The 26,050-nt window shown below is 33.3% G+C and overlaps 3 protein-coding genes across 6 annotated transcripts in view; all 3 read right to left on the bottom strand.

The window, feature by feature from the left end:
• Positions 1–1,036: 1,036 nt before the first annotated feature.
• Positions 1,037–26,050, bottom strand: part of LOC116134855 (disease resistance-like protein DSC1) — a 50,872-nt gene continuing 25,858 nt past the window's right edge. Inside the window, exon 10 of one of the 4 annotated variants that reach the window (XM_031420530.1) lies at positions 1,037–1,074. The gene's annotated coding sequence lies outside the window, so the exon portion shown is untranslated. Of the gene's footprint in view, positions 1,075–15,324; positions 15,413–26,050 lie in introns of those variants that run through there. The other 3 variants (XM_031420529.1, XM_031420528.1, XM_031420527.1) reach the window with 3 other exon arrangements.
• On the bottom strand, positions 2,174–5,158 carry LOC116134858. Its single transcript, XM_031420532.1, has 2 exons — positions 4,792–5,158; positions 2,174–2,247 (listed from the first exon to the last, which is right to left on the bottom strand). Exons 1-2 carry the CDS (start codon positions 5,087–5,089, stop codon positions 2,216–2,218), a joined length of 330 nt encoding a protein of 109 aa, XP_031276392.1. The 5' UTR covers positions 5,090–5,158; the 3' UTR covers positions 2,174–2,215.
• On the bottom strand, positions 6,252–10,341 carry LOC116134942 (disease resistance-like protein DSC1). The gene is made up of 5 exons (XM_031420619.1): positions 9,794–10,341; positions 9,038–9,306; positions 7,877–8,313; positions 6,847–7,227; positions 6,252–6,746 (listed from the first exon to the last, which is right to left on the bottom strand). The coding sequence occupies exons 1-5, from the start codon at positions 10,276–10,278 to the stop codon at positions 6,252–6,254; spliced, it is 2,067 nt and encodes a 688-aa protein (XP_031276479.1). The 5' UTR covers positions 10,279–10,341.

Here is a 26,050-nt window from a genome sequence, read left to right as displayed (position 1 = left end):
ATGTGTATTTAATCGAAAAATGAACAGCAAAATGCCCTTATTGAGTCCAAAAATGGGGGAAGATTAAAATAAACTAGAAACTTTAAAACAGAAAAATTAATAGAAGAATATAATAAATGGGTTTCATTAAACATTGAATCATCATTCTGACACTAGGGCAAGCTGTAAAAGTAAAGACCCATATTTACCTATGTACACAAAACACCCTCTTCTAATATAATTCTCAAGTATATCTGAAACCATAAAATGATGGAAGCATGTAGCTGTTAGTGGGACTCCGCCATGGAACAACTAGAGCCCCTTTCAACTACACATCAATGAAGGAAAAATCTCTCTATATGAGGGAGTAGAGCCTCCAAGAAGAAGATATACAGAGGGTTTTTAAATCAAAAGAATTGGCCTCCTTTTCATTATTCCCATAAGTTTAAATAAACCTAATATACGAATTGTTGACTTACTAAAAAGCCGCTCGAAACATAATACTAAAAGAACACACAATATAAATATTACTAAATAGCAGCTACTCCATAAAAGGTCTGTTAAAGAAAACCAATCTTCCTACTTGCTCACAACATAATCTTTGGATCATCCAGGCAACTTTCGAATACTCCTCAAAGGCTCCCTTCGCTACATATCCTCTGTTGCACATTCGTACAGCCTCAGCACAAAAATTCAGTGAATAATGAACACGTCTGTCAGCCATCTAAAAATATTTGTAACCTGAGAATTAATATGAGAATTTTCTCCAACTACCCCATTCATTAAAAGGAAAAAGAATGATTATAAGAGAATTTGATTGCCCTCTTGCAGAAAAGACCATAGAACTGAACTAGATAGTAGCATACTTGTTTCATGACATAAATTCATTGGAACTTATAAAGTCACAAACATAAAGATACACAGCAAAGTCAATCAATTATCAGCAATCCTGCCCTACCTGCAACAGTATCACACATTTGACCACAACAGGCAGCAGCTGCTCGGTTGGCATGTTAGTTTAGAAAGGAATGGACTGCGCTCCCTTCTACGCTTCACATTCTGTCCTCCTGAAGTAGCTCCTCAATCTTTGCTGTGCTTAAAATAAAATACTAAAATTTCTTTAAACTAACAATAAATTACTAATTGTACCTTACCAAAAAAAAAAAAAAGTACAATGTTTTTAAAAGGAATAATATTTATTTGTGAGTTATTTTAATCTTAATAAATAAAACTCTTTTACTCTAATACTAGAGTGATCATATGAGTGCCAAAGTTTCTTTTCTTAACTTTAGGAGGAAAGATCTATTAAGGATGTCAGATTAAGAATTTAAGTCTATTTTTCACATTGGTTAGGAAGTGAAAAAAATTCCAATACATACTTTGATTGCAATAACATTTGATACATTTTGATCCATAACATGAATGAATTAAGATGATTCTGCAAATGATATCCAAAAAAACATAATAATATTTTCATATCAAAGCAGTTCTCTATAAAAATGATAATTAATAATGACAACTTAAATTATAGTTTCACTATTACCAAAAACAATGTAGCATCCTCGTACGCGATACATATAACCAATTCTTCTCATCGGAATAAATATCTTTCAACTTGTTCACCTATTGAACAATAAAGAACTAATTAGTTAATTAACTTATGATATGTAATCTGATTACGGTCAATCACTTCCACATAATAATAGGCAAATTAGATATATAGAACTAAGAAGTAATTTAGAGTCAAGACTTACAAGTATATGTATAAAACAAAAGCAGAGATAGGTTAGGTTCATCATTTGTGGGTTGCGGCTACATTCTCCAGGATGCAATAAAATCTTGAGGAAATTCATTCAAATCCAAGTAGTAAGTCTACTAGTGTACCATAGTAGCTACTTGAAATGCCACAATATTGTTGTTCTTCGCATGATAGTCAATTCGGTTAATTGTGGCAACATTCACCATTGCTCAACAATATCTTGAGGGGTTCATTCAAACCCAAAGAATAAGCTACTAAATTGCCTATCATATGTGGTGGAACCACCACAAATTGTTTTCCTCATCGCAACAACCACTTCTGTTTATTGTCGCAACATTCACCATTGATTCAACACAATCTTCAGGGGATTGATTCAAATCCAGTAAAATACCACAAGTTGTGGTTCATCATCAGCAGGTACTTCTATTTGACCGACCACATTAGAGTCAGCATAGCTCGGCTTAATTGTAGCACTATTCACTGCTGGTCCAATAGAAAGTTTAAGTGGACTACAAAATAAAGCATAAAGAAAAAATTAGAAATATCCCAACACAACTCAAGCCTTTCAATCCGTATAGATACCGAACTAAATTAATGAATAATAGAAATATCCCAAACTAATCTTACACATAAGAGCATTTGAACCTAAGCATAAGTTCTACACCATATATATGATTTTGGATCCAAATTGTATTTTATATCAATTCTACTAAAGCTAAAAATAGTGCATTGAACCGAAACATATGATTTTGTATAAACTAAACTTAAACATAACAATGTCTCTGCTTGATTTATTAATTTATGATTCAAGAAGTTTTATGATTAAGGTAAGTTATTTTCTCTTTGAGTGATTCTCTCATTTTTATTTTAGAGCTATTGTTAATTTTGAGAATTTTTTATTTTTTTCAAAATTTATTGAAATTGAGCACTAGTTATAAAAAAAATATTGAAAAGCCCAAGCAAGCCATTACCATTGTTAAGTTTAAGAGGAAGATTTTTCACCCAAGAAAAAAAAAAAAAAAATTAAGAGGAAGAGAAAAGTACTCTAAACCCCTTGAGGTATCCCCAAAATTAATCCCCTGTTGTTCGTCTTTACTTTCAAAAGAAGAGTGGTAAAAGAGTAAATTCAATTTAATTTAAAACATAAGAAATAAAATCTAAAATAAAAAACCTAAACCTTGAATTAACAAAAGTTAAAATGCCCATATCAACTCTCTCTTACCCCGCGGCATCTATCTCTCTCCGCTACTCAACCCAGCCACCGTCGCCTCCCACCCCCATCTCCAATGCGCCTGCCCTAAACCCTCACCCACCCTGTCCACACATCGCAACCCCCCACGTCGACCTAGCCACCGTGTTGGACTCTCCTACCCTGAGCAAGCCGCTAAGGTTGGGCCCTTCCAGACCCCAGCCCGTAACCCCCAACTCCGTCGCACGTTGTTCCACCCAATGTCCATGATTTTTGTTGTCTTTGAACGGGTTTAGCTGCTCAAGTGTTTCTGTAGCCCATTCTTTGTTTTGTTTTCTGAATATGTTTTTGTGGGATGAGATTCTTCCAAGTTTGCTTTGTTCTTGTTCATATCAATGGTGAACTTTTTGCTATGCTAGAGATTTTGTTGTTGCATTGATTGGTGATTGAGTGTTTTTATTATTTTGGAAACAAAAGTGTTTTCTTGGTTTGAGTTTTAGAATTTTGATTTGATATGTTGCTTGGAATTTTTTTTTATGTTTGTTGAGAAGGAGGCCAGATTTTGTAACTTTTTAATTTTTTTATGATTTAAATTATTTGCCCTGATGATATAATGTTTTATTGTAGAAGTATTTTATATTAACGAAAATAAAGATTCTCTTGAAAATTATTGGGAATATTTAGAAAATGTGTTTAATTGATTCGAATAAATTAGTTAATAATATGTTGGATTGGGAGGATAAACGGATAGGTATGAATAAATCAGTTAATAATATGTTTGACTAGGAGGATAAATAAATAAATATATTATGTAAATTATTAAATTACCCTTATTTTTAAATATAAATATAATAGTATCTTTTATTATTATTTATTGAATATTTTTTTTAACCTCCTATATTTGAAATTTTGCTAAAACACCCTTATCATATAAAACTTTAATTTATAGTAAAATCACCCCCACCAATAGCCAGCCACCAACGTCAACCATCGCCGAAATCAACGGAATGGCTGTATATGGCCGACCGTGCGTCGGCAAAGCTAGAAATTGCCATGGATCACAAATCCATGACCGAAAAACGGCTAGATCTATGGCCATTTCAAGGCCATAGATCCGACCTTTGCATGACCATAAAAACGCTAGATCTAGCTGTTTTCGGCCATGGATATGTGATCCATGGTCGGAAAAGGATTTACTGATGCACGACCGGCTAGATCGAGCTGGTCGTGCACCATTACGTTGACTAACGCCAGTGGTTGACAACGGTGAGTCACGGTCGAAGGTAGTCATGGGTGGCTGGGGGTATTTTGTTTACTTTTAAACTTTTTGTGGTTGGGGTGTTTTAGCAAATTTATCAAATATAGGGGTGCTAAGAATTTTTACTTGGTAGACATTTGAGGGCAATTATGTCCGAAACGGTTTTTAATAAGAGCAAAATAGCAAGAAAAATCACATTACTTCGGTAATGTTTTAATAAAACCCCCTAGCAAGATAATAAGATTACTCCTCACATTACCAACAGTAACCATTATTTGTAATAAAAGATTACCGAAATATTTTATTACTTATAAACCAAACACAAAAGTCTTGCAAAATAAACAAATATATCCAAACGGCACCTCAAAATTTTCTAGAAGCGTCCTTGGCTACTTTATTCTTAAACAACATTTTCATTATTTTGATGTATTCATGTGCCCAATGAATTTAACAACAAAATATATTTCTTTATACTAAAATTGAAAATATATTCTTAAAAATATATATTTTTAAGAATCCCATAATCATATTCCATTGACGAAAAAATGAATTAAGAAAATAAAAACTAATCATATAATTAAAATGAGGTGTAGGAGGAAAACTTACTATTTTCGTAGTTGCATATTTTCAATTTCTTGGAGCGAGGTTCAGTTGTATCAATCACCGTTGATTGCTGTTTATCTTTCTCTTTCTCTTTTCCTTTCTTTCTAGCACTGTCAACACTTGTTCTGGATGTTTTCGATGGTTCTCCATAATTGTCAACATACAATAAATGGATCCCACATTTTTTTATCTCCTTCTCGCCAGCATCAAATTTGATGAGCACTTTTCTATTCGAAATTTGATCATCTTCTGAATCAATTTGATCATCTTCTAAATCGCACACTTCAAACGCCTCTTTCATTACAGAATGGAATAATACATGATCTGAGTCTGACGGGATATAAGTGATATAACCCGGATAAAATCTAAGGAGCTCATCCTCACTAAGATTACTGTCCATAACATGAAGTCCACTGTCATTGCGATAAAGTTGTTCCTTACCATCTTCGCTTTTGACCAAGCATTTGCAGGTAAAGCAATAATCTTCTAAAAGGTCAACCTCTTCTTGACAACAAAAAACAACATATGTCAAAAAACCTATAAAGTTTTTATCATGCCAATCCAGTGACTGATCAAGAGATATAGAAGATCCAGTATTTTGAAAGGTAAACCACTTAGGAATTTCATTTCCAGAGAAACAGATATTAGCACAAAATTCTCGACAAGATCCTTGTACCAATGCAAATGAAAATCATCACTCATAACATAGTTTAAGTTTTAGATTTTCTTTTTTCTTTTCTATTACTTTTAAAAAACAACTAACATCATAAAACAAAAGAAAGGATCGAATGAGATACCTCACGGAGAGTTTTAGGAAATTCATTTCCAAGGAAACAAATATTAGCACAAAATTTTCCATAATATCCCTGTACCAATGAAAATGAAAATCTTCACATCATAACATAGTTTTAGATTCAGATTTTGTTTTGTTTTTTCTATTACTTTTAAAAAACAACTAACATCATAAAAAAGGATAAAGGATCAAAAGAGGTACCTCATAAATAATTTTAGGTAAATCCAATTTCAAGCAATTGGTAAAAGTTGCCATCCGTGGTCTCCAATAAGGTAACAATAGAAATGATGGATCTGATATTGATTCCAAGGATGAGCAGTCAGATGCTGCCACATTTACACCCATTGGAAGCTTTGGCAAAACTTGAAGTCTAGGACAATTACGTATGTCTAGGAAGTACAAGTTAGAAAACCCTTTGATGTTTTCTGGTATGCACTCAAAATTATTTCCACTTAGACATAACCTTTCTAGAAAGGATAATAGTCTAAGATTGTCAGGTAATTTGGTCATTTGACAATTAGTCAAATCAAGTGATACCAAAGAGCTCGAACCTGATGAACAATTCAGTACCCAATTCAAAGGTGCCGGTTCATCAACATATCGTCTTGGGTGTAAACATTTAAGGTTTGGCAAGTTTAAAATGGATGATGGTACTTCTTTTAAGACTGTATCAATACATAAGAGATCCTCCAAAGTCATCTGGTAATCTTTCCAGTTTGTAGCACCAGTTAAGATTAAGCACTTTGAGACATTTCAACTTACAGATGCTGCTTGAAAGATTCTCAAGCGATGAACACTGTGCAAGATCCAACTCAACTAGTCCAGATGGATGTTCGATGAAGGGTGATTCTTTTATTGCAGTGTTCCTTAATTTTAAAATTTTCACCTTACATGAGATCTTTGGAGCTATCTTGAGCGCATAGCAGTAACTGAGATTAATAGAATTTGATTGAATGCCATCTGGTAAGCTAATAAGCCTTGAGCAATATCTTAGATCCAACTTATTAAGCTTATCGAAATTTTGAATAGAAGAGGGAATGATCTCCAACAAACTTGAACAACCCACTAAAATCAATTTCTTAAGATTTGAGGACTTTGAGAGATTTGGAATCTCTATCATGTGTTTGGAGAAACTGAGATCAACATATTTCAAATTTATAAGATTCTGAAAGAAAACAAAAAAATGACCAACTTAAGTTAGTGCCTTGTATTGTTATAATCTTCAACAAAGAGACCACCATATAAATACCAAAATATATACATACCTGAACACCGTTCCAATGCTTAACTTTGCTATGTCGCATATCAAGTGTAACAAGACTCTCTGAAGGAAAACTTAATGGCAATGATTCATATGGGTAATCATTCCAACCGAAGAATGTTATGTCATTGGGAAAGGATTCAACTTCTTCAAAACCATCCAACTTATTTTCATAACTATCTCGGCGTTCTGGGTTGTCTTCTCCCAAAAATATTGCATGAAGTTCTATGGAATCATCCAACCTATTTTCATAATTATCTTGGCATTCTGAGTTGTATACTTTGAAGAATGTTAAGTTATCCATCCTTGACAAAACATTACAATATAAGCGTGGATAACTGATTTTAGATATGTCTAACTTTATGCATCGTATTGCTTCAGTTCCCTACAGTCAACAGAGATGATCAGTTGGCATACAAGATACTTCCATTAAATCAAACTAATTAAAAATACTCTAATGAACAGAAACATTGAGCTAACTAAAACAAATAAAGATTACAAATTTCAGCATCATAGAATAAAATAAATAGAAAATAACAACAATTCAATAAGATAATAATAACAACAAAAACAAAAACAATAATAATATTAGTTTTTGAAAAGTAAGACGTACTATGTATACGAAAGATAAAAACATATATATAATATATTTCTTTTTGATGTTTTTATGCTTTCTTTGAATCAAAGACGTGTTATTTTATATAAAATCTGAACTAGGAGAGTGAGACTACATGAAAGGAAATAACTAATTGTATAACAATAAACAATTTACAAAAAGAAAAAAATGTAAATATAGAAGCTCCAGCTTTAAGGAAAATAAAAATATAATATGATAATATTTTTCTTTTTTTGGCAAACCTACGGTACGAGGAAGACTTCATTAGAAATAAAATAATAATAATAATAATAAAAAGGATACCATGATCTCTCATTAGATATCCTTAAACTAGACATTAATTTAAAATTCCTGTAAAAATGTAACCTCACTCTCAAAGCTATCTATCTATTTATAAATATGTATAGCTAAACCTTACCTTGTATTTTTTAAATACTTTCAAGATATCCTCGTGATGCCATAATCGAATGTCTTCATGATCTTGAGCAATTTTCTTACCCATTTCTTGAAGCAAATCATGCATTGTTATTTCATTTTTCCATGTCATAGACAAAAGACACTTATCAACAAGAACTTCTATCTCGCAACCATTTAGGGTTTCTATCACTAAATATTTAGGTTCCCCTTTGAAGAAACATGCAATATCTAAAAATAAAACCTTCTGTGCATCATCTAGTCCATCATAACTAACTTTTAAGACATTATGAATATCCGGTGGAGGACCTTTTTCTAGTTTACTTATTGTACTTTCCCAAAAAAATGTTCCCTTGGAAGACAAATGAGAACCCAACACTTTAAGAGCCAATGGAACGCCTTTGGAGTATGCTACTACTTTGTTTGATAGCTTAATATCATCTTCAGTAGGAGAGTGTTGTTTAAAGGCATATTGATTAAAAAGTTGATGAGCTTCCTTCCCACGTGATCCCCTTGTTGGAGTTGTCGACTACTTCAGCATTAATGGGTAACGGAGACGCAATCGGGGGTCCATGTATAACCGCTGTAGGATTCCTTTTAAGTTATTAATTCCTTTTGGGTTGGGCTTAGGAATAGGAATTCTTGTAAAACTAGGTTTAATCCCTTAAACCTAGTATATAAACATACTTTTCTCTTGTTATGGGTGTGAGAACAATTCATTCATTGTAAACGAGAGAGGTGAGGCATATTGCAAATAATATTGACTCAGCTGGACGTAGCCTACATTGGGTGAACCAGGGTAAATCGCGCGTATTACTTTCTTTGTTTACTGTTTGTTTTGTTTAACTATTATTATTTTGTTCCTGTTGCTTCTCTATTTTGTTCACCCCTAACCTCATATATATAAGCATCAGCTACTCCACAACTTCTTAACACTTGTTTATCCCTCGTTGTTATGATAATTCTACTTTTTGGGCTCAACTGATTAAGATTTCCGATCAATTTTTCTATTTGCAGTAAAGATGTCACATCATCAAAAACAATGAGAACCTTCTTTTTTTCAAATATTGTAACGTTGAGTCTGTATCGAGATTAGGATTTTTATTATCTAAAATTGTGGAAAGAAGTTCTTGTTTCAAGTGAGTTAATCTGCAATATTTCTCACACTCTTCCCTAACATTTTCAGCAAAATAAGATCCTTCAAAATTACGACAGATTTCGTTGAATACAACACGGGCAATAGTTGTCTTGCCAATACCACCTATGCCCAAAATTCCTATTACGGAAACACCATTTGATCCCTTGTTCAACAAAGACTTTATTTCCTCTTTTAAAAATTTTATTCCAACCAGACCTTTATAATCAGTTGGAGACAATTTATTTAGTCTTTTCAAAATGTCGCCTGAAATTTTATCAATAAGATCAGCTTCATACCTAGTAAATAGAAAGAAATAAAAAACAAAGATTAATTACTTAGGATAAGTAAATCAAAATAAGACAAACAAAGAAATAATTCTTGTTTATGTCACTAAAAAATTATCCAAAAAGAAAAATTATAGGGTTCTTCCTCCATTCTTGAACGTGGGAATAAATTTCTTCAGTTAATAAAATCATCACTTAAAAAAAAAAAACTGTTAATTTCATTTGTTGGTAAAAGAAAAAAAACAATTGTAATTCTTGGGGACTAAAAGGAAAGAAGATGACAAAAACCAATACAAACATTTTAAAAAAGGGATCTTGTTAGATGTATAAATTCCTGCGATCAATAAAATAAATTCACATAATTTCTCTGTTAAAAAATAATTATGTTTAGTTAGGCTTAATTCAAATCGGTTGCGTGAAAATATTTAATTCACCGAAAAATAATATTTTAACTAAAGTAATATTGATGAGTACAAAATTATATCAGATTAACACTTACGTTTCTGCATTTATAGTCCAACCAGATAGACCAGCTGCTTTATTCAACGCGCCCTTCCATCTTTTCAGCATCTCCGGTTCTTCCTTAAAACGGTCTTGAAGTTCAGCAAATCCCTTCTCAAAACTCCCTGTTTGGTTTCTTACATGAGATGGGTCTACATGATAGAAAATTGGTATAACAATCTGCTGCTTCCTTTCCATGCAATCAAGAATCTGTTCAAGTTCTTGGAGACACCATCTTGAAGACCCATACTTTTGTGAGAAAATGATAATAGAAATCTTCGATGCTTTAATTGTATTCAAAAGAGCTGATGAAATCTCATCTCCTCTTATCAGATCCTTATCAACGAAAGTTTCAATCTTATTGCGACACAAAGCCGCATGGAGATGGCTTGTAAAATTATAGCGGGTGTCTTCGCCTCTGAAACTAAGAAAGACATCATAGTTCTTCAATTGAGGAGTGGCTGAAGATGAAGAAGCAGCCATCCAACTCCACTGATGAAAGACTTTTTAGATCTGTTTAAGTTTGTAGACAATCTATGTATAAGAGAAAACCTACTCAGGGGCGGATTTAATTAATGGCAAGTGGGGACCACGGCCCCCACTTAATATTCATTAGCATCATGAGTGATACAAGAAGACACTCATAAAAGATCGATGTTAAACATAAATATGTGTCATTATGATGCTAACGGTGCTGCTAAACTTGCTATCAGCGATGGTCACCGGTGACTGTCACCAACAATAGTCGGGTGGATGTTTGTTGACAATTTACTTTTTAATATATTTTTTAGTATTTATTAAAATGTTGTAAAAATTAAAAATAAAAATAAAGAAAGAAATAACATAGACCCTTTTTTGTTATCACATATTCATAAACAATTTGAAAATCTATTTTACCAAAAACATATTTATAGTTTTTGAAACTTACAAGTATAAAAGTATATAAAATTTACTAAGTACACTCTAAATTATTTATAAAATTGATAATTTGTAAAATTAGATAAAAATAATTAGATTGAAGGGTACAACCTAAAATAAAATTTGGAAATTTTAGATGGAAAAGATTTGTTTGAACTTGATTGAGAAAAGATTTAATGAGTGAATGTTTGGTGTATTTATAGCTGCATGGTTATATGTTGAATTATTGGTGCATGTCATTTCATGGAAGCTTCATTATTAATTGCAAAAGGTGAGATCTAATGCTATGACCACATACATGCCCACAATTGATTGTGACTCCAATTTAATCTAAAGATTGGTTTGAATTAAGAGACATAACATCAAATCAAATTAGTCTAAAGATTATTATCATATGCTTGCACTTTCTCTTGTGGATGGCATTCCTAAATCCTAAACGACAAGTTTTCAATTTTTTTTTAAAATTTTATATAAATGATTAGTTTTAGTTAAATAAGTATTTGTATGAAATAATGGAGGTATTTTGATAATTAATAAATACTTTATAGATTATAACTTAAGAAATAAGTGATGGAAAGTCGGCCGGCAGGTAGAATTAGGTGAATGTTTGTATTTTCTTCTTGGATGGTTTCATGTATTCATGTTTATCCTAAGCTCTCTCTCTCTCTCTCTCTCTCTCTCTCTCTCTCTCTCTCTCTCTATATATATATATATATATATATATATATATATATATATATACACTTTTAATTTATAAGCCAAATTGCATTAAATGAATGAGCGACCATTATTTTATCGTATGCTTCGTTTATCAGGGTTTTAAAACCTAGATTGGACCAGTTGGTTTGACTTGAGACTAGCTCCTTAACCGAGTCAAGGCTCCGGTCCGGATTATAAAACATTGTCATTTATATGAAATTTCTTTAGGATTTTGAATCACAATTTGATGTATGCAAACCATTAATTCATTGATCAAATTTGCTCAATCAACTTAGGGTTTATGTACGTCCCGACATGTAGCGGTAACACACTCTAATTTCCATCGCGAGAGAATGAGGATTTATGAATTTTTTAGTTAAGAAACCAGAGAGAGACGATAAATATAATAATACTGCCGGCAAAAACATTTTGGTACTGTTAATTTGTAATCTATGATGACTTTAAATAATAATACAGTATAAAACCAGTAACGCACATTAGCAAAAACAAAAACTTTCGACCACTGTTAATTTATGGGAACAATTTATCTCAAAACCTTCAATACTCGAAATAATTAAATTATATTATTGCTTACAAGGAATTGTTGATGCGTGTTATTCTAATACATTTAACATAATTTCATATTCCAATATTACACATTATTTTACGTAATTTACAGCCCCATTAGTTCCCTCTAAAGTCCAGCAAAATGCAAAATCAACCCCATCAAAACTGCAACAGCAGCACCCGAACCCAAAGCACATGGAGCACCAGAATCAGCCGGCCCTGGCCCTGGCGCTGCCACTGTATTCCTACTATCCTCCTCACCTTTAGCAGGTGCTGGAGGTGGGGCCTTACGAGTCATCGGAGACAGTGCCGGTGCCTTCTTTTAGGGAGGAGGAGGTGGAAGAGTAGTATACAGTGCAGGTGCACTAATTCCAGGCGCCACAATACTTCGACTAATTTGTAACACAGAAAAATTATATGGCTCGGCATATACAGATCACAAACCTAGCCGCAAGCGGTGAATCTTTCACTTCTGAGCCGAACAAAATATTATTACCTGACACTGTAACATTCTAGAACCCTTGTCCCTGTTGAGCTATACCAGATGCCTGTAACAATGTAGTCATAGTTGTTGTCTTGTTTGGTAGATTTTTAAGTTTATTTTGGCCTATGTAATCAAGATTCAAGAACAACATGGTTCGTCAATATTCTTTGAACTTCATCTTTAGATTTGCCTTGAAGAGATCCCACAGTTCCATTATCTAAAGAAAGAATTGTAAGGCTTGAGCGGCTGTTTTTAAAGGAACCAAAATCAGAGGTATTGCTAAGGATCTTGCTGATGTTGAACGCATTTGTTAAGCTTGAAGTGAATAGAGTTACCAAGAGGACACAAGGAGCAAGGGCTCGGAGACTCATCTTTTAATTAATTTTGACTTTTTTCAACTCAGGCCTCTGCTGATTTGCTGAAAGAAAAGTCTTGAGGCTGTTTATATATCAACATAGAAAGCTAAAATTAGTATTAATTAATAAATAATTCATTAACAAATCCTTTCATGTTGTAAGGTGGCAGTGAAATTTATTCCCCAAGACTAGTACAGAGGAAGTTTAATTAACTTAATTTAACAAGTTTCACTGATTTAGCCATCGTCGGCAGTGAAAGGTGAGTTAAAAGAAAGCCAACTTTTTGTGTAGTAGTGGTTCTAGTGGCAGGCATGGAGCTGGTGGAGGTCCAGGTATAGGTGGTGCCATTCAGGTGGAATTGCACCAGCTAACCGAAAAGATCTGGGATTTGGATTCGAAGAGGAAAGTGTATTTTCGTCATACTTAAATTTATATTATCGCTTACCAGGAATTGTTGATACGTGTTAATTTTTAATCTATGATGACTTTAAATAATAATATAAACCAGTAATGCACATTAGCAAAAACAAAAACTTTAACTACTATATTTATTGGAACAATTTATCTCAAAACCTTCAATACTCAATAATTAAATTATATTATCGCTTACCGGAATTGTTGATACGTGTTTTCTCTTCATTTAACATAATTTCATATTCCAATATTACACATTATTTTACGTAATTTACACCCACTAGTTCCCTCTAAGTCCAACAAAATGAAATCAACCCCATCAAAACTGCAACAGCAGCACCCGAACCCAAAGCACATGGAGCACCAGAATCAGCTGGCCCTGGCCCTGGCGCTGCCGCTGTATTCCTACTATCCTCCTCACCTTTAGCAGTGCTGGAGGTGGCGCCTTACGAGTCATCGGAGACGGTGCCGGTGCCTTTTTTTAGGGAGAAGGAGGTGGAAGATAGTATACAGTGCAGGTGAACTAATTCCAGGCGCCACAATACTTTGACTAATTTGTAGCACAGAAATATCATATATGGCTCGGCATATACAGATTTCACAAACCTAGCCGCAAGCAGTGGATCTTCACTTCTGAGCCGAGCAAAATATTATTACCTGACACTGTAACATTCGAGAACCCTTGTCCCTGTTGACTACACCAGATGCCTGTAACAATGTATCATAGTTGTTGTCTTGTTTGGTAGATTTTTAAGTTTATTTGGTCAATGTAATCAAGAACAACATGGTTCGTCAATATCTTTAAACTTCATCTTTAGATTTGCCTTAAAGAGATCCACAGCTCCATTACCAAAGCAAGAATTGTAAGGCTTGACGGCTGTTGATCGTTTCAGCATCCACTCTGCGATAGAAGGTTATTAAAGGAACCAGATTTGCTAACGTCTTGGTGATTTTGAACGCATTTGTTAAGCTGAATGAATAGAGCTACCAAGAGGACCAAGAAGCAGGGCTCGGGACTCATCTTTTAATTAATTTTGATTTTTTTCAACTTCCATTAATCATCTTTGAGATATCAGTGGAATTAACTTCAGTTCTATTGATATTTTTATCATCAAGATGCCTTGACAAACATCCTCCACTTGTTAAACTCTGTTTCTTTTTCTCCCAAACACAATTCCACTTTGTTTTTCCCACTACTTTTCTCTTCCTTTATCCTCATACTCAAATCTCTTAGTTCAATTTCTTCAAAGTAATGGACATTTGATACCAGCAAGTGTTTCACTAAGAGGCCACAGCCAATCATAGATCATCACCTTCATCTGTAACACAAAATCATTAACGTTGTTTACAAAATCCTCAGACCATTGCTCCCACATAGACAATAATAGCTCAATTTTACAGTATCTCAATCAACTACTAAAACTAATGCTAGAATCATAAACATGATTGCAATAAATCCAAATTCACAAACAAAACTTCCTAATTGTAAAACAAGCAACTTCATCAACCAACAATAAAAGTTGATGTGTATTTAATCAAAAAATGATATAGCAAAACCCCTATTGGTCCGAAAATGGGGGAAGATTCAAATAAAACTAGAAACTTGAAACAGAGAAAAATGAATAGAAGAATATATAAGTGGTTTTCATAAACATTGAATTCATCATTCTGAACTAGGGCAAGCCTAAAAACCCGATATTTACCTATGTACACAAAACACCCTCTTCTAATATAATTCTCAAGTAATAACTGAAACCATAAAATGATGGAAGCATGTAGTGGTTAGTGGGACTCCGCCATGGAACAACTAGAGCCCTCTTCAACTACAGCATCAATGATAGGAAAAATCTACTCTATATGGGAGTAGAGCCTCCAAGAATATATCAAAAGAGGGTTTTTAAATCAAAGATTGGCCTCCTTTTTCATTAATTCCCATAAGTTTAAATAAACCTAATATACGAATTGTGACTTACTAAAAAGCCGCTCGAAACATAAAATAAAAGAACACACAATATAAATATTACTAAATAGCAGCTACTCCATAAAAAGTCTGTTAAAGAAAACCAATCTTCCTACTTGCTCACACATAATCTTTGGATCATCCAGGCAACTTTCGAATACTCCTCAAGGCTCCCTTCGCTACATATCCTCTGTTGCACATTCGTAACAGCCTCAGCCACTAAAATTCAGTGAAAAATGAACATGTCTTCAGCCATCTAAAAATTTTGTAACTGAGAATTAATATGAAATTTCTCCAACTAACCCCATTCATTAAAAGGAAAAAGAATGATTATAAGAGAATTGATTGCCCTCTTGCAGAAAAGACCATAGGAACTGAACTAGATATAGCATACTGTTTCATGACATAAATTCATTGGAAATCTTATAAGTCACAAACATAAAGATACACAGCAAAGTCAATTTATTATCAGGCAATCCTGTCCTACCTGCAACAGTATCACCATTTGACCAACAAGAGGCAGCAGCTGCTCGGTTGCCATGTTAGTTAGAAAGGAATGAGGACTGCGCTCCCTTCTCGCTTCACATTCTGGTCCTCCTAATGTAGCTCCTCAACTTTGCTGTGCTTAAAAATAAATACTAAAATTTCTTTAAACTAACAAATAAATTAACTAATTGTACCTTACCAAAAAAAAAAAGTACAATGTTTTTAAAAGGAAATAATATTTATTTGTGAGTTATTTTAATCTTATAAAAATAAAACTCTTTTACTCTATACTAGAGTGAAATCATATGAGTGCCAAAGTTTCTTTTCTTAACTTTAGGAGGAAGATCTATAAAAGATGTTAGATTAAGAATTTAAGTCTATTTTTCACATTGCGTTAGCAGTGAAAATAATTCCAATACATACTTTGATTACAATAACATTTGATACATTTTGATCCAAAACATGAATGAATTAAGATGATGTCTGCAAATAATCCAAAAATAACAATATACATAATTTCATATTCAAAGTAGTTCTCTAATTTAAAAATAGATAATTAATAGTTTCACTACTATTACCAGAAAACATGCAGCAGCATCCACGTACGCGATACATATAACCAATTCTTCTCATCAGAATAAATATCCTTTCAACTTGTTCACCTATTGAACAATAAAAACATAGTTGTGAATACTTAGATATGTAAATCTTGATTACGGTCAATCACTTCCACATAAATAATATAGAGCAAAATTAGATATATAGAACTAAGAAGTAATTTAGAGTCAGGACTTATATATTTATAAACAAGCACGAGATAGTTGAGGTTCATCACTTGTGGTTGTTTGTAATTATCTATGGATGCAATAAAATCTGAGAAATTCGTTCAAATCCAAATAGTAAGCTACTAGATGTACCATCACACTACTTGAAATGCCACAATATTGTCGTTCTTCGTCATGAAGTTAATTCGGTTAATTGTGGCAACATTCATTGTTGGCTCAACAATATCTTGAGGGAGTTCATTCATCAATTATTAGAGAGTAAAGCTACTAAATTGCCTACATATGCGGTGGAAACACCACAAATGTTGTTGTTCCTCTCGCAACAACCACTTTTTTTTATTATCGCAACATTCACCATTGATTCAACACAATCATCTGCAGGGGGTTGATTCAAATCCAGTAAAATAACCACAATATGTTGTTCTTCGTCATGATAGTCAATTCGGTTAAGTGGCAACATTCATCGTTGGCTCAACAATATCTTGAGGGAGTTCATTCAAACCCAGAGAAGTAAAGCTACTAAATTGCCTGTCATATGTGGTGGAAACACCACAAGATTGTTGTTCCTCATCGCAACAACCACTTTTGTTTGTTGCAACATCACCATTGATTCAACATAATCTTCAGGGATTGATTCAAATCCGTAAAATAAAGCTATTAAATTCAATCTCTTGTGTGGAAATGCCCCAAGATTGTGGTTCATCATACACCAGTACTTCCATTCGACTGTACCACATATAGTCAGCATAGCTCGTTAATTGTAGCACTATTCACTGCTGGTCCAATAGAAAGTTTAAGCGGCTACAAAATAAAGCATAAAGAAAAAATTGAAATATCCCAACACAACTCAGCCTTTCAATCCGTATAGATACCGAACTAAATAATGAATAATAGAATATCCCAAACTAATCTTACACATAAGAGCATTTGAACCTAAGCATAAGTTCTACACCATTATATGATTTTGGATCCAAATTGTATTTTATATCAATTCTACTAAAGCTAAAATAGTGCATTGAACCGAACATATGTTTTGTATAAACTAAACTTAAACATAACAATGTCTCTGCTTGATTTATTATTTATGATTCAAGAAGTTTTATGATTAAGGTAAGTTATTTTCTCTTTGAGTGATTCTCTCATTTTATTTAGAGCTATTGTTAATTTTGAGAATTTTTTATTTTTTTCAAAATTTATTGAAATTGAGCACTAGTTATAAAAAAATTATGAAACACCAAGCAAGCCATTACCATTGTTAATTTAAGAGGAAGATTTTTCACCCAAGAAAAAAAAAAAAAATTAGAGGAAGAGAAAAGTACTCTAACCCCTTGAGGTATCCCAAAATTAATCCCCTGTTTTTCGTCTTACTTTCAAAGAAGAGTGGTAAAAGAGTAAATTCTTTAATTTAAAACATAAAAATAAAACTCAATAAAAAAACCTAAACCTTGAATTAACAAAAGTTAAAATGCCCATATCAACTCTCTCTTCCCCCGGCATCTACTCTCTCCGCTACTCAACCCAGCCACCGTCGCCCCCCACCCCCATCTCCAATGCGCCTGCCCTAAACCCTCACCCACCCTGTCCACACATCGCAACCCCCACTCGACCTAGCCACCGTGTTGACTCTCCTACCTGACAAGCCGCTAAGGTTGGGCCCTTCCAGACCCCAGCCCGTAACCCCCCTCCGTCGCACGTTGTTCCACCCAATGTCCATGATTTTTTTGCTTTGAACGGTTTACTGCTCAAGTGTTTCTGTAGCCCATTCTTTGTTTTGTTTCTGAATATGTTTTTGTGGGATATATTCTTCCAAGTTTGCTTTGTTCTTGTTCATATCAATGTGAACTTTTTGCTATGCTAGAGATTTGTTGTTGCATTGATTGGTGATTGAGTGTTTTTATTATTTTGGAACAAGTGTTTTCTTGGTTTGAGTTTTAGAATTTTGATTTGATATGTTGCTTGGAATTTTTTTATTTTGTTGAGAGGAGGCCGATTTTGTAACTTTTTTAATTTTTTATGATTTAATTATTTGCCCTGATGATATAATGTTTATTGTAGAATTATTTTATATTAACGAAAATAAAGATTCTCTGAAATTATGGGAATATTTAGAAAATGTGTTAATTGATTCGAATAAATTAGTTAATATATGTTGTTGGAAGGATAAACGATAGTAAATAAATCAGTTATAATAGTTTGACTAGGAGGATAAATAAATAAATATATTATGTAAATTATAAATTACCCTTATTTTTAAATATAAATATATTATCTTTTATTTATTTATTGATATTTTTTTTAACCTCCTATATTTGAATTGCTAAACACCCTTATCATATAAAACTTTAATTTATAGTAAATCACCCCACCCATAGCCAGCCACCAACGTCAACCATCGCCGAAATCAACGGAATGGCTGTATATGGCCGACCGTAGCGTCGGCAAAGCTAGAAATTGCCATGGATCACAAATCCATGACCGAAAAACGGCTAGATCTATGGCCATTTCAAGGCCATAGATCCGACCTTTGCATGACCATAAAAACGCTAGATCTAGCTGTTTTCGGCCATGGATATGTGATCCATGGTCGGAAAGGATTTACTGATGCACGACCGGCTAGATCGAGCTGGTCGTGCACCATTACGTTGACTAACGCCAGTGGTTGACACGGTGAGTCACGGTCGAAGGTAGTCATGGGTGGCTGGGGTTATTTGGTTTACTTTTAAACTTTTTGTGGTTGGGGTGTTTAGCAAATTTATCAAATAGGGGTGTCTAAGAATTTTTACTTGGTAGACATTTGAGGGCAATTATGTCCGAAACGGTTTTTAATAAGAGCAAAATAGCAAGAAAAATCACTACTTCGGTAATGTTTTAATAAAACCCCCTGCAAGATAATAAGTTACTCCTCACATTACCAACAGTAACCATTATTGTAATAAAATTCCAAATATTTTATTACTTATAAACCAAACACAAAAGTCTTGCAAAATAAACAAATATATCCAAACGGCACCTCAAAATTTCTAGAAGCGTCCTTGGCTACTTTATCTTAACAACATTTTCATTATTTTGATGTATTCATGTGCCCAATGAATTTAACAACAAAAATATATTTCTTTATACTAAAATTGAAAATATATTCTTAAAAATATATATTTTTAAGAACCCATAATCATATTCCATTGACAAAAAAATGATTAAGAATAAAAACTAATCATATAATTAAAATGAGGTGTAGGAGGAAACTTACTTATTTTCGTAGTTGCATATTTTCAATTTCTTGGAGCGAGGTTCAGTTGTATCATCACCGTTGATTGCTGTTTATCTTTCTCTTTCTCTTTTTCCTTTCTTTCTAGCACTGTCAACACTTGTTCTGGATGTTTTCGATGGTTCTCCATAATTGTCACATACAATAAAGGATCCCACATTTTTTTATCTCCTTCTCGCCAGCATCAAATTTGATGAGCACTTTTCTATTCGAAATTTGATCATCTTCTGAATCAATTTGATCATCTTCTAAATCGCACACTCAAACGCCTCTTTCATTACAGAATGGAATAAACATGATCTGAGTCTGACGGGATATAAGTGATATAACCCGGATAATCTAAGAGCTCATCCTCACTAAGTACTGTCCATAACATGAAGTCCACTGTCATGCGATAAAGTTGTTCCTTACCATCTTCGCTTTTGACCAAGCATTTGCAGGTAAAGCAATAATCTTCTAAAAGGTCAACCTCTTCTTGACAACAAAAACAACATATGTCAAAAACCTATAAAGTTTTTATCATGCCAATCCAGTGACTGATCAGATATTAGAAGATCCAGTATTTTGAAAGGTAAACCACTTAGGAATTTCATTTCCAGAAAACAGATATTAGCACAAAATTCTCGACAAGATCCTGTACCAATGCAAATGAAAATCATCACTCTAACATAGTTTAAGTTTTAGATTTTCTTTTTTCTTTTCTATTACTTTAAAAAAACAACTAACATCATAAAACAAAAAAGGATCGAATGAGATACCTCACGGAGAGTTTTAGAAATTCTTTCCAAGGAAACAAATATTAGCACAAATTCCATAAATCCCTGTACAACATGAAATGAAAATCTTCACATCTACATAGTTTTAGATTCAGATTTTGTTTTGTTTTTTCATTACTTTTAAAAACAACTAACATCATAAAAGGATAAAGGATCAAAAGAGGTACCTCATAAATATTTAGGTAAATCCAATTTCAAGCAATTGGTAAAAGTTGCCATCCGTGGTCTCCATAAGTAACAATAGAAATGATGGATCTGTATTGATTCCAAGGATGAGCAGTCAGATGCTGCCACATTTACACCCTTGGAAGCTTTCAAAACTTGAAGTCTAGGACATTACTATGTCTAGGAAGTACAATTAGAAAACCCTTTGATGTTTTCTGTATGCACTCAATTATTTCCACTTAGACATAACCTTTCTAGAAGGATAATAGTCTAAGATGTCAGTAATTTGTCATTTACAATTAGTCAAATCAAGTGATACCAAAGAGCTCGAACCTGATGAACATTCATTACCCAATTCAAAGGTGCCGGTTCATCAACATATCGTCTTGGTGTAAACTTTAAGGTTTGGCAAGTTTAAAATGGATGATGTTACTTCTTTTAAGACTGTATCAATACATAAGAATCCTCCAAAGTCATCTGGTAATCTTTCCAGTTTGTAGCACCAGTTAAGATTAACCACTTGAGACATTTCAACTTACAGATGCGGCTTGAAAGATTCTCAAGCGATGAACAGTGTCAAGATCCACCAACTAGTCCGATGGATGTTCGATGAAGGGTGATTCTTTTATTGCAGTGTTCCTTAATTTTAAAATTTTCACCTTACATGGATCTTTGGAGCTATCTTGAGCGCATAGCAGTCAGCGAGATTAATAGAATTTGATTGAATGCCATCTGGTAAGCTAATAAGCCTTGAGCAATATCTTAGATCCACTTATTAAGCTTATCGAATTTTGAATAGAAGAGGGAATGATCTCCAACAAACTTGAACACACCACTAAAATCAATTTCTTAAGATTTGAGGACTTTGAAGATTTGGAACTCTATCATGTGTTTGGAGAAACTGAGATCAACATATTTCAAATTTTAAAGATTCTGAAAGAAAACAAAAAAATGACCAACTTAAGTTAGTGCCTTGTATTTTATAATCTTCAACAAAGAGACCACCATATAAATACCAAAATATATACATACCTGAACACCGTTCCAATGCTTAACTTTGCTATGTCGCATATCAAGTAACAAGACTCTCTGAAGGAAAACTTAATGGCAAGGATTCATATGGGTACGGTCCAACTGAAGAATGTTATGCCATCGGAGATTCAACTTCTTCAACCCCATCCAACTTATTTTCATAATTCTCTTGGCGTTCTAGGATGTCCATTCCCAACAATGACGAATGAAGTCGCTCGAAATCATCGAACCTCTTTTCATAATTATTGGCATTCTAAGTTTGTATACTTTGAAGAATGTTAAGTTATCCATCCTTGACAAAACTTACAATATAAGCGTGGATCACTGATTTTAGATATGTCTAACTTTATGCATCGTATTCTTCAGTTCCCTACAGTCAACAGAGATGATCAGTTGGCATACAAGATACTCCATTAAATCAAACTAATTAAAATACTCTAAGACAGAAACATTGGCTAACTAAAACAATTAAAGATTACAGATTTCACATCATAGAATAAATAAATAGAAAATCACACAATTCAATAAGATAATAAATAACAAAAACAAAACACTAATAATATTAGTTTTTGAAAAGTAAGACGTACTATGTATACGAAAGATAAAAGCATATATATAATATATTTCTTTTGATGTTTTTATGCTTTCTTTGAATCAAGACATGTTATTTTAATATAAAATCTGACTAGAGAGTGAGACTACATGAAAGGAAATAACTAATTGTATAACAATAAACATTTACAAAAGAAAAAAATGTAAATATAGAAGCTCCAGCTTTAAGGAAAATAAAAATATATATGATAATATTTTTCTTTTTTTGGCAAACCTACGGTACGAGGAGACTTCATTAGAAATAAAATATAATAATAATAATAAAAGGATACCATGATCTCTCATTAGATATCCTTAAAAGACATAATTTAAATTCCTGTAAAAATGTAACCTCACTCTCAAGCTATCTATCTATTTAAAATATGTATAGCTAACCTTACCTTGTATTTTTTAAATCCTTTCAAGATATCCTCGTGATGCCATAATCGAATGTCTTCATGATCTTGAGCTTTTTCTTACCCATTTCTTGAAGCAAATCATGCATTGTTATTTCATTTTCCATGTCATAGACAAAGACACTTATCAACAAGAACTTCTATCTCGCACCATTTAGGGTTTCTATCACTAATATTTAGTTCCCCTTTGAAGAACATGCAATATCTAAAAATAAAACCTTCTGTCATCATCTAGTCCTCATAACTAACTTTTAAGACATATGAATACGTGGAGGACCTTTTTCTAGTTTACTTATTGTACTTTCCCAAAAAATGTTCCCTTGAAGACAAATGAGAACCCAACACTTTAAAGCCAATGAACGCCTTGGAGTATGCTACTACTTTGTTTGATAGCTTAATATCATCTTCAGTAGGAGAGTGTTTGTTAAAGGCATATTGATTAAAAAGTTGATGAGCTTCCTTCCCACGTGATCCCCTTGTTGGAGTTGTCGACTACTTCAGCATTAATGGGTAACGGAGACGCAATCGGGGGTCCATGTATAACCGCTGTAGGATTCCTTTTAAGTTATTAATTCCTTTTGGGTTGGCTTAGGAATAGGAATTCTTGTAAACTAGGTTTAATCCCTTAAACTAGTATATAACATACTTTTCTCTTGTTATGGGTGTGAGAACAATTCATTCATTGTAAACGAGAGAAGTGAGGCATATTGAAATAATATTGACTCCTGGACGTAGCCTACATTGGGTGACCCGGTAAAATCCGCGTATTACTTTCTTTGTTTACTGTTGTTTTGTTTAACTATTTATTTTGTTCCTGTTGCTTCTCTATTTTGTTCACCCCTAACTCATATATAATAACATCAGCTACTCCACTTCTAACACTTGTTTATCCCTCGTTGTTATGATTTCTACTTTTTGGGCTCAACTGATTAAGATTTCCGATCAATTTTTCTATTTGCAGTAAAATGTCACATCATCAAAACAATGAGAACCTTCTTTTTTTCAAATATTGTAACGTTGAGTCTGTATCGAGATTAGATTTTTATACTAAAATTGTGGAAAGAAGTTCTTGTTTCAAGTGAGTTAATCTGCATATTTCTCACACTCTTCCCTAACATTTTCAGCAAAATAAGATCCTTCAAAATTACGACAGATTTCGTTGAATACAACACGGGCAATAGTTGTCTTGCCAATACCACCTATGCCCAAAATTCCTATTACGGAAACACCATTTGATCCTGTTCAACAAAGACTTTATTTCCTCTTTTAAAAATTTATTTCCAACCAGACCTTAATCAGTTGGAGACAATTTATTTAGTCTTTTCAAAATGTCGCCTGAAATTTTATCAATAAATCAGCTTCATACCTAGTAAATAGAAAGAAATAAAAAACAAAGATTATTACTTAGGATAAGTAAATCAAATAAGACAAACAAAGAAATATTCTTTTTTAGTCACTAAAAATTATCCAAAAGAAAAATATAGGTTCTTCCTCCATTCTTGAACGTGGGAATAAATTCTTCAGTTAATAAAATCATCACTTAAAAAAAAAAAAACTGTTAATTTCATTTGTTGGTAAAAGAAAAAAACATTGTAATTCTTGGGGACTAAAAGGAAAGAAGATGACAAAAACCAATACAAACATTTTAAAAAGGGATCTTGTTAGATGTAAATTCCGCGATCAATAAAATAAATTCACATAATTTCTCTGTTAAAAAATAATTATGTTTAGTTAGGCTTAATTCAAATCGGTTGCGTGAAAATATTTAATTCACCGAAAAATAATATTTTAACTAAGTAATATGATGAGTAACAAATTATATCAGATTAACACTTACGTTTCTGCATTTATAGTCCAACCAGATACCAGCTGCTTTATTCAACGCGCCCTTCCATCTTTTCAGCATCTCCGGTTCTTCCTTAAAACGGTCTTGAAGTTCAGCAAATCCCTTCTCAAAACTCCCTGTTTGGTTTCTTACATGAGATGGGTCTACATGATAGAAAATTGGTATAACATCTGCTGCTCCTTCCATGCAATCAAGAATCTGTTCAAGTTCTTGGAGACACCATCTTGAAGACCCATACTTTTGTGAGAAAATGATTATAGAAATCTTTGATCTTAATTGTATTCAAAAGAGCTGATGAAATCTCATCTCCTCTAACATCCTTATCAATGAAAGTTGCATTCCCTTGCGACACAAAGCCGCATGAGATGGCTTGTAAATTTATAGCGGTTGTCTTCGCCCTGAAACTAAGAAAGACATCATAGTTCTTCAATTGGAGTGGCTGAAGATGAAGAAGCAGCCATCCAACTCCACTGATGAAAGACTTTTTAATCTGTTTAAGTTTGTAGACAATCTATGTAAGAGAAACCTACCAGGGCGATTTAATTAATGGCAAGGGGGGACCACGGCCCCCACTTAATATTCATTAGCATCATGAGTGATACAAGAAGACACTCATAAAGATCGATGTTAAACATAAATATGTGTCATTATGATGCTAACGGTGCTGCTAAACTTGCTATCAGCGATGGTCACCGTGACTGTCACCAACAATAGTCGTGGATGTTTGTTGACATTTACAATCCGAGAGCGCGAAAAAACTTCAATAATTTCTCAAAATTTTCCTTTTTCTTCTCAGACTTTTCAAAGAAAACTAAAGAGGAAATAGTACCGAAAATACCATAACCCTTCCCAGAACCTATCTCAAGTTGCGTAGGCTTCTTTCTTTCTCGACTTTGACTGAATAATTGTAGAACCTGATCTAAAGTTGTGTGGCCTTCTTTCTTGACTTTGACTTAATAATTGTATACCCTAAGGCGGCAGCACTAATGCGTGCTATAGTTAACGGTACCCTCAGGTACAATACCATACTCACTATTTTGATTTATAAAAACAAAGCGCATGTGTTGGCTTATTATTATTATCCATATTCTCAATCCTATTCTTCAAATAATATTTGACATATTATTCCAAAAATATTATCTTTTTTTAATTATTTTTAGATCCTAAAAGATTATTAATTTCATTAAATACCCCCTGAAAAAAGTTTAAAAATTAATAAAAATACCCCTATGACCCATACTTGCCAAATTCCGGCAACCACCGTCGGTGGTAGCCAAAATCTGCCACAACGGTGAATTACCGACCGAAACTGAATGGTAATTCAACGATCTGGCCTTTTTCGACCAGATCCACTATGGATCTAGCCGGAAAATACCAGATCTGGCTGTCAGCGACAGCCAAAGATATGGCCGTCATTGACGGTCAACGACGACCATATCTTTGGCCGTCGTTTTGGCCTTTTCCGGCCGTCGACGGCCACGACAAGCCTTAGATC

The sequence above is a fragment of the Pistacia vera genome, unplaced genomic scaffold (assembly GCF_008641045.1).
Source record: "Pistacia vera cultivar Batoury unplaced genomic scaffold, PisVer_v2 Contig292, whole genome shotgun sequence".
In the NCBI taxonomy this organism is placed as follows: domain Eukaryota; kingdom Viridiplantae; phylum Streptophyta; class Magnoliopsida; order Sapindales; family Anacardiaceae; genus Pistacia; species Pistacia vera.
This window is presented reverse-complemented; position numbering and strand designations above follow the sequence as displayed.

Coding starts and splice junctions, on each gene's coding strand:
- LOC116134858 (XM_031420532.1), bottom strand. CDS start 5,089: ATGAAAGAGGCGTTTGAAGTGTGCGATTTAGAAGATGATCAAATTGAT. Junction 2,248..4,791: donor AATATGCAACTACGAAAATA/GTAAGTTTTCCT, acceptor TTTATTTTGTAG/TCCACTTAAACTTTCTATTG.
- LOC116134942 (XM_031420619.1), bottom strand. CDS start 10,278: ATGGCTGCTTCTTCATCTTCAGCCACTCCTCAATTGAAGAACTATGAT. Junction 9,307..9,793: donor TGGACTATAAATGCAGAAAC/GTAAGTGTTAAT, acceptor TCTATTTACTAG/GTATGAAGCTGATCTTATTG. Junction 8,314..9,037: donor TGAAAATGTTAGGGAAGAGT/GTGAGAAATATT, acceptor CTCCTACTGAAG/ATGATATTAAGCTATCAAAC.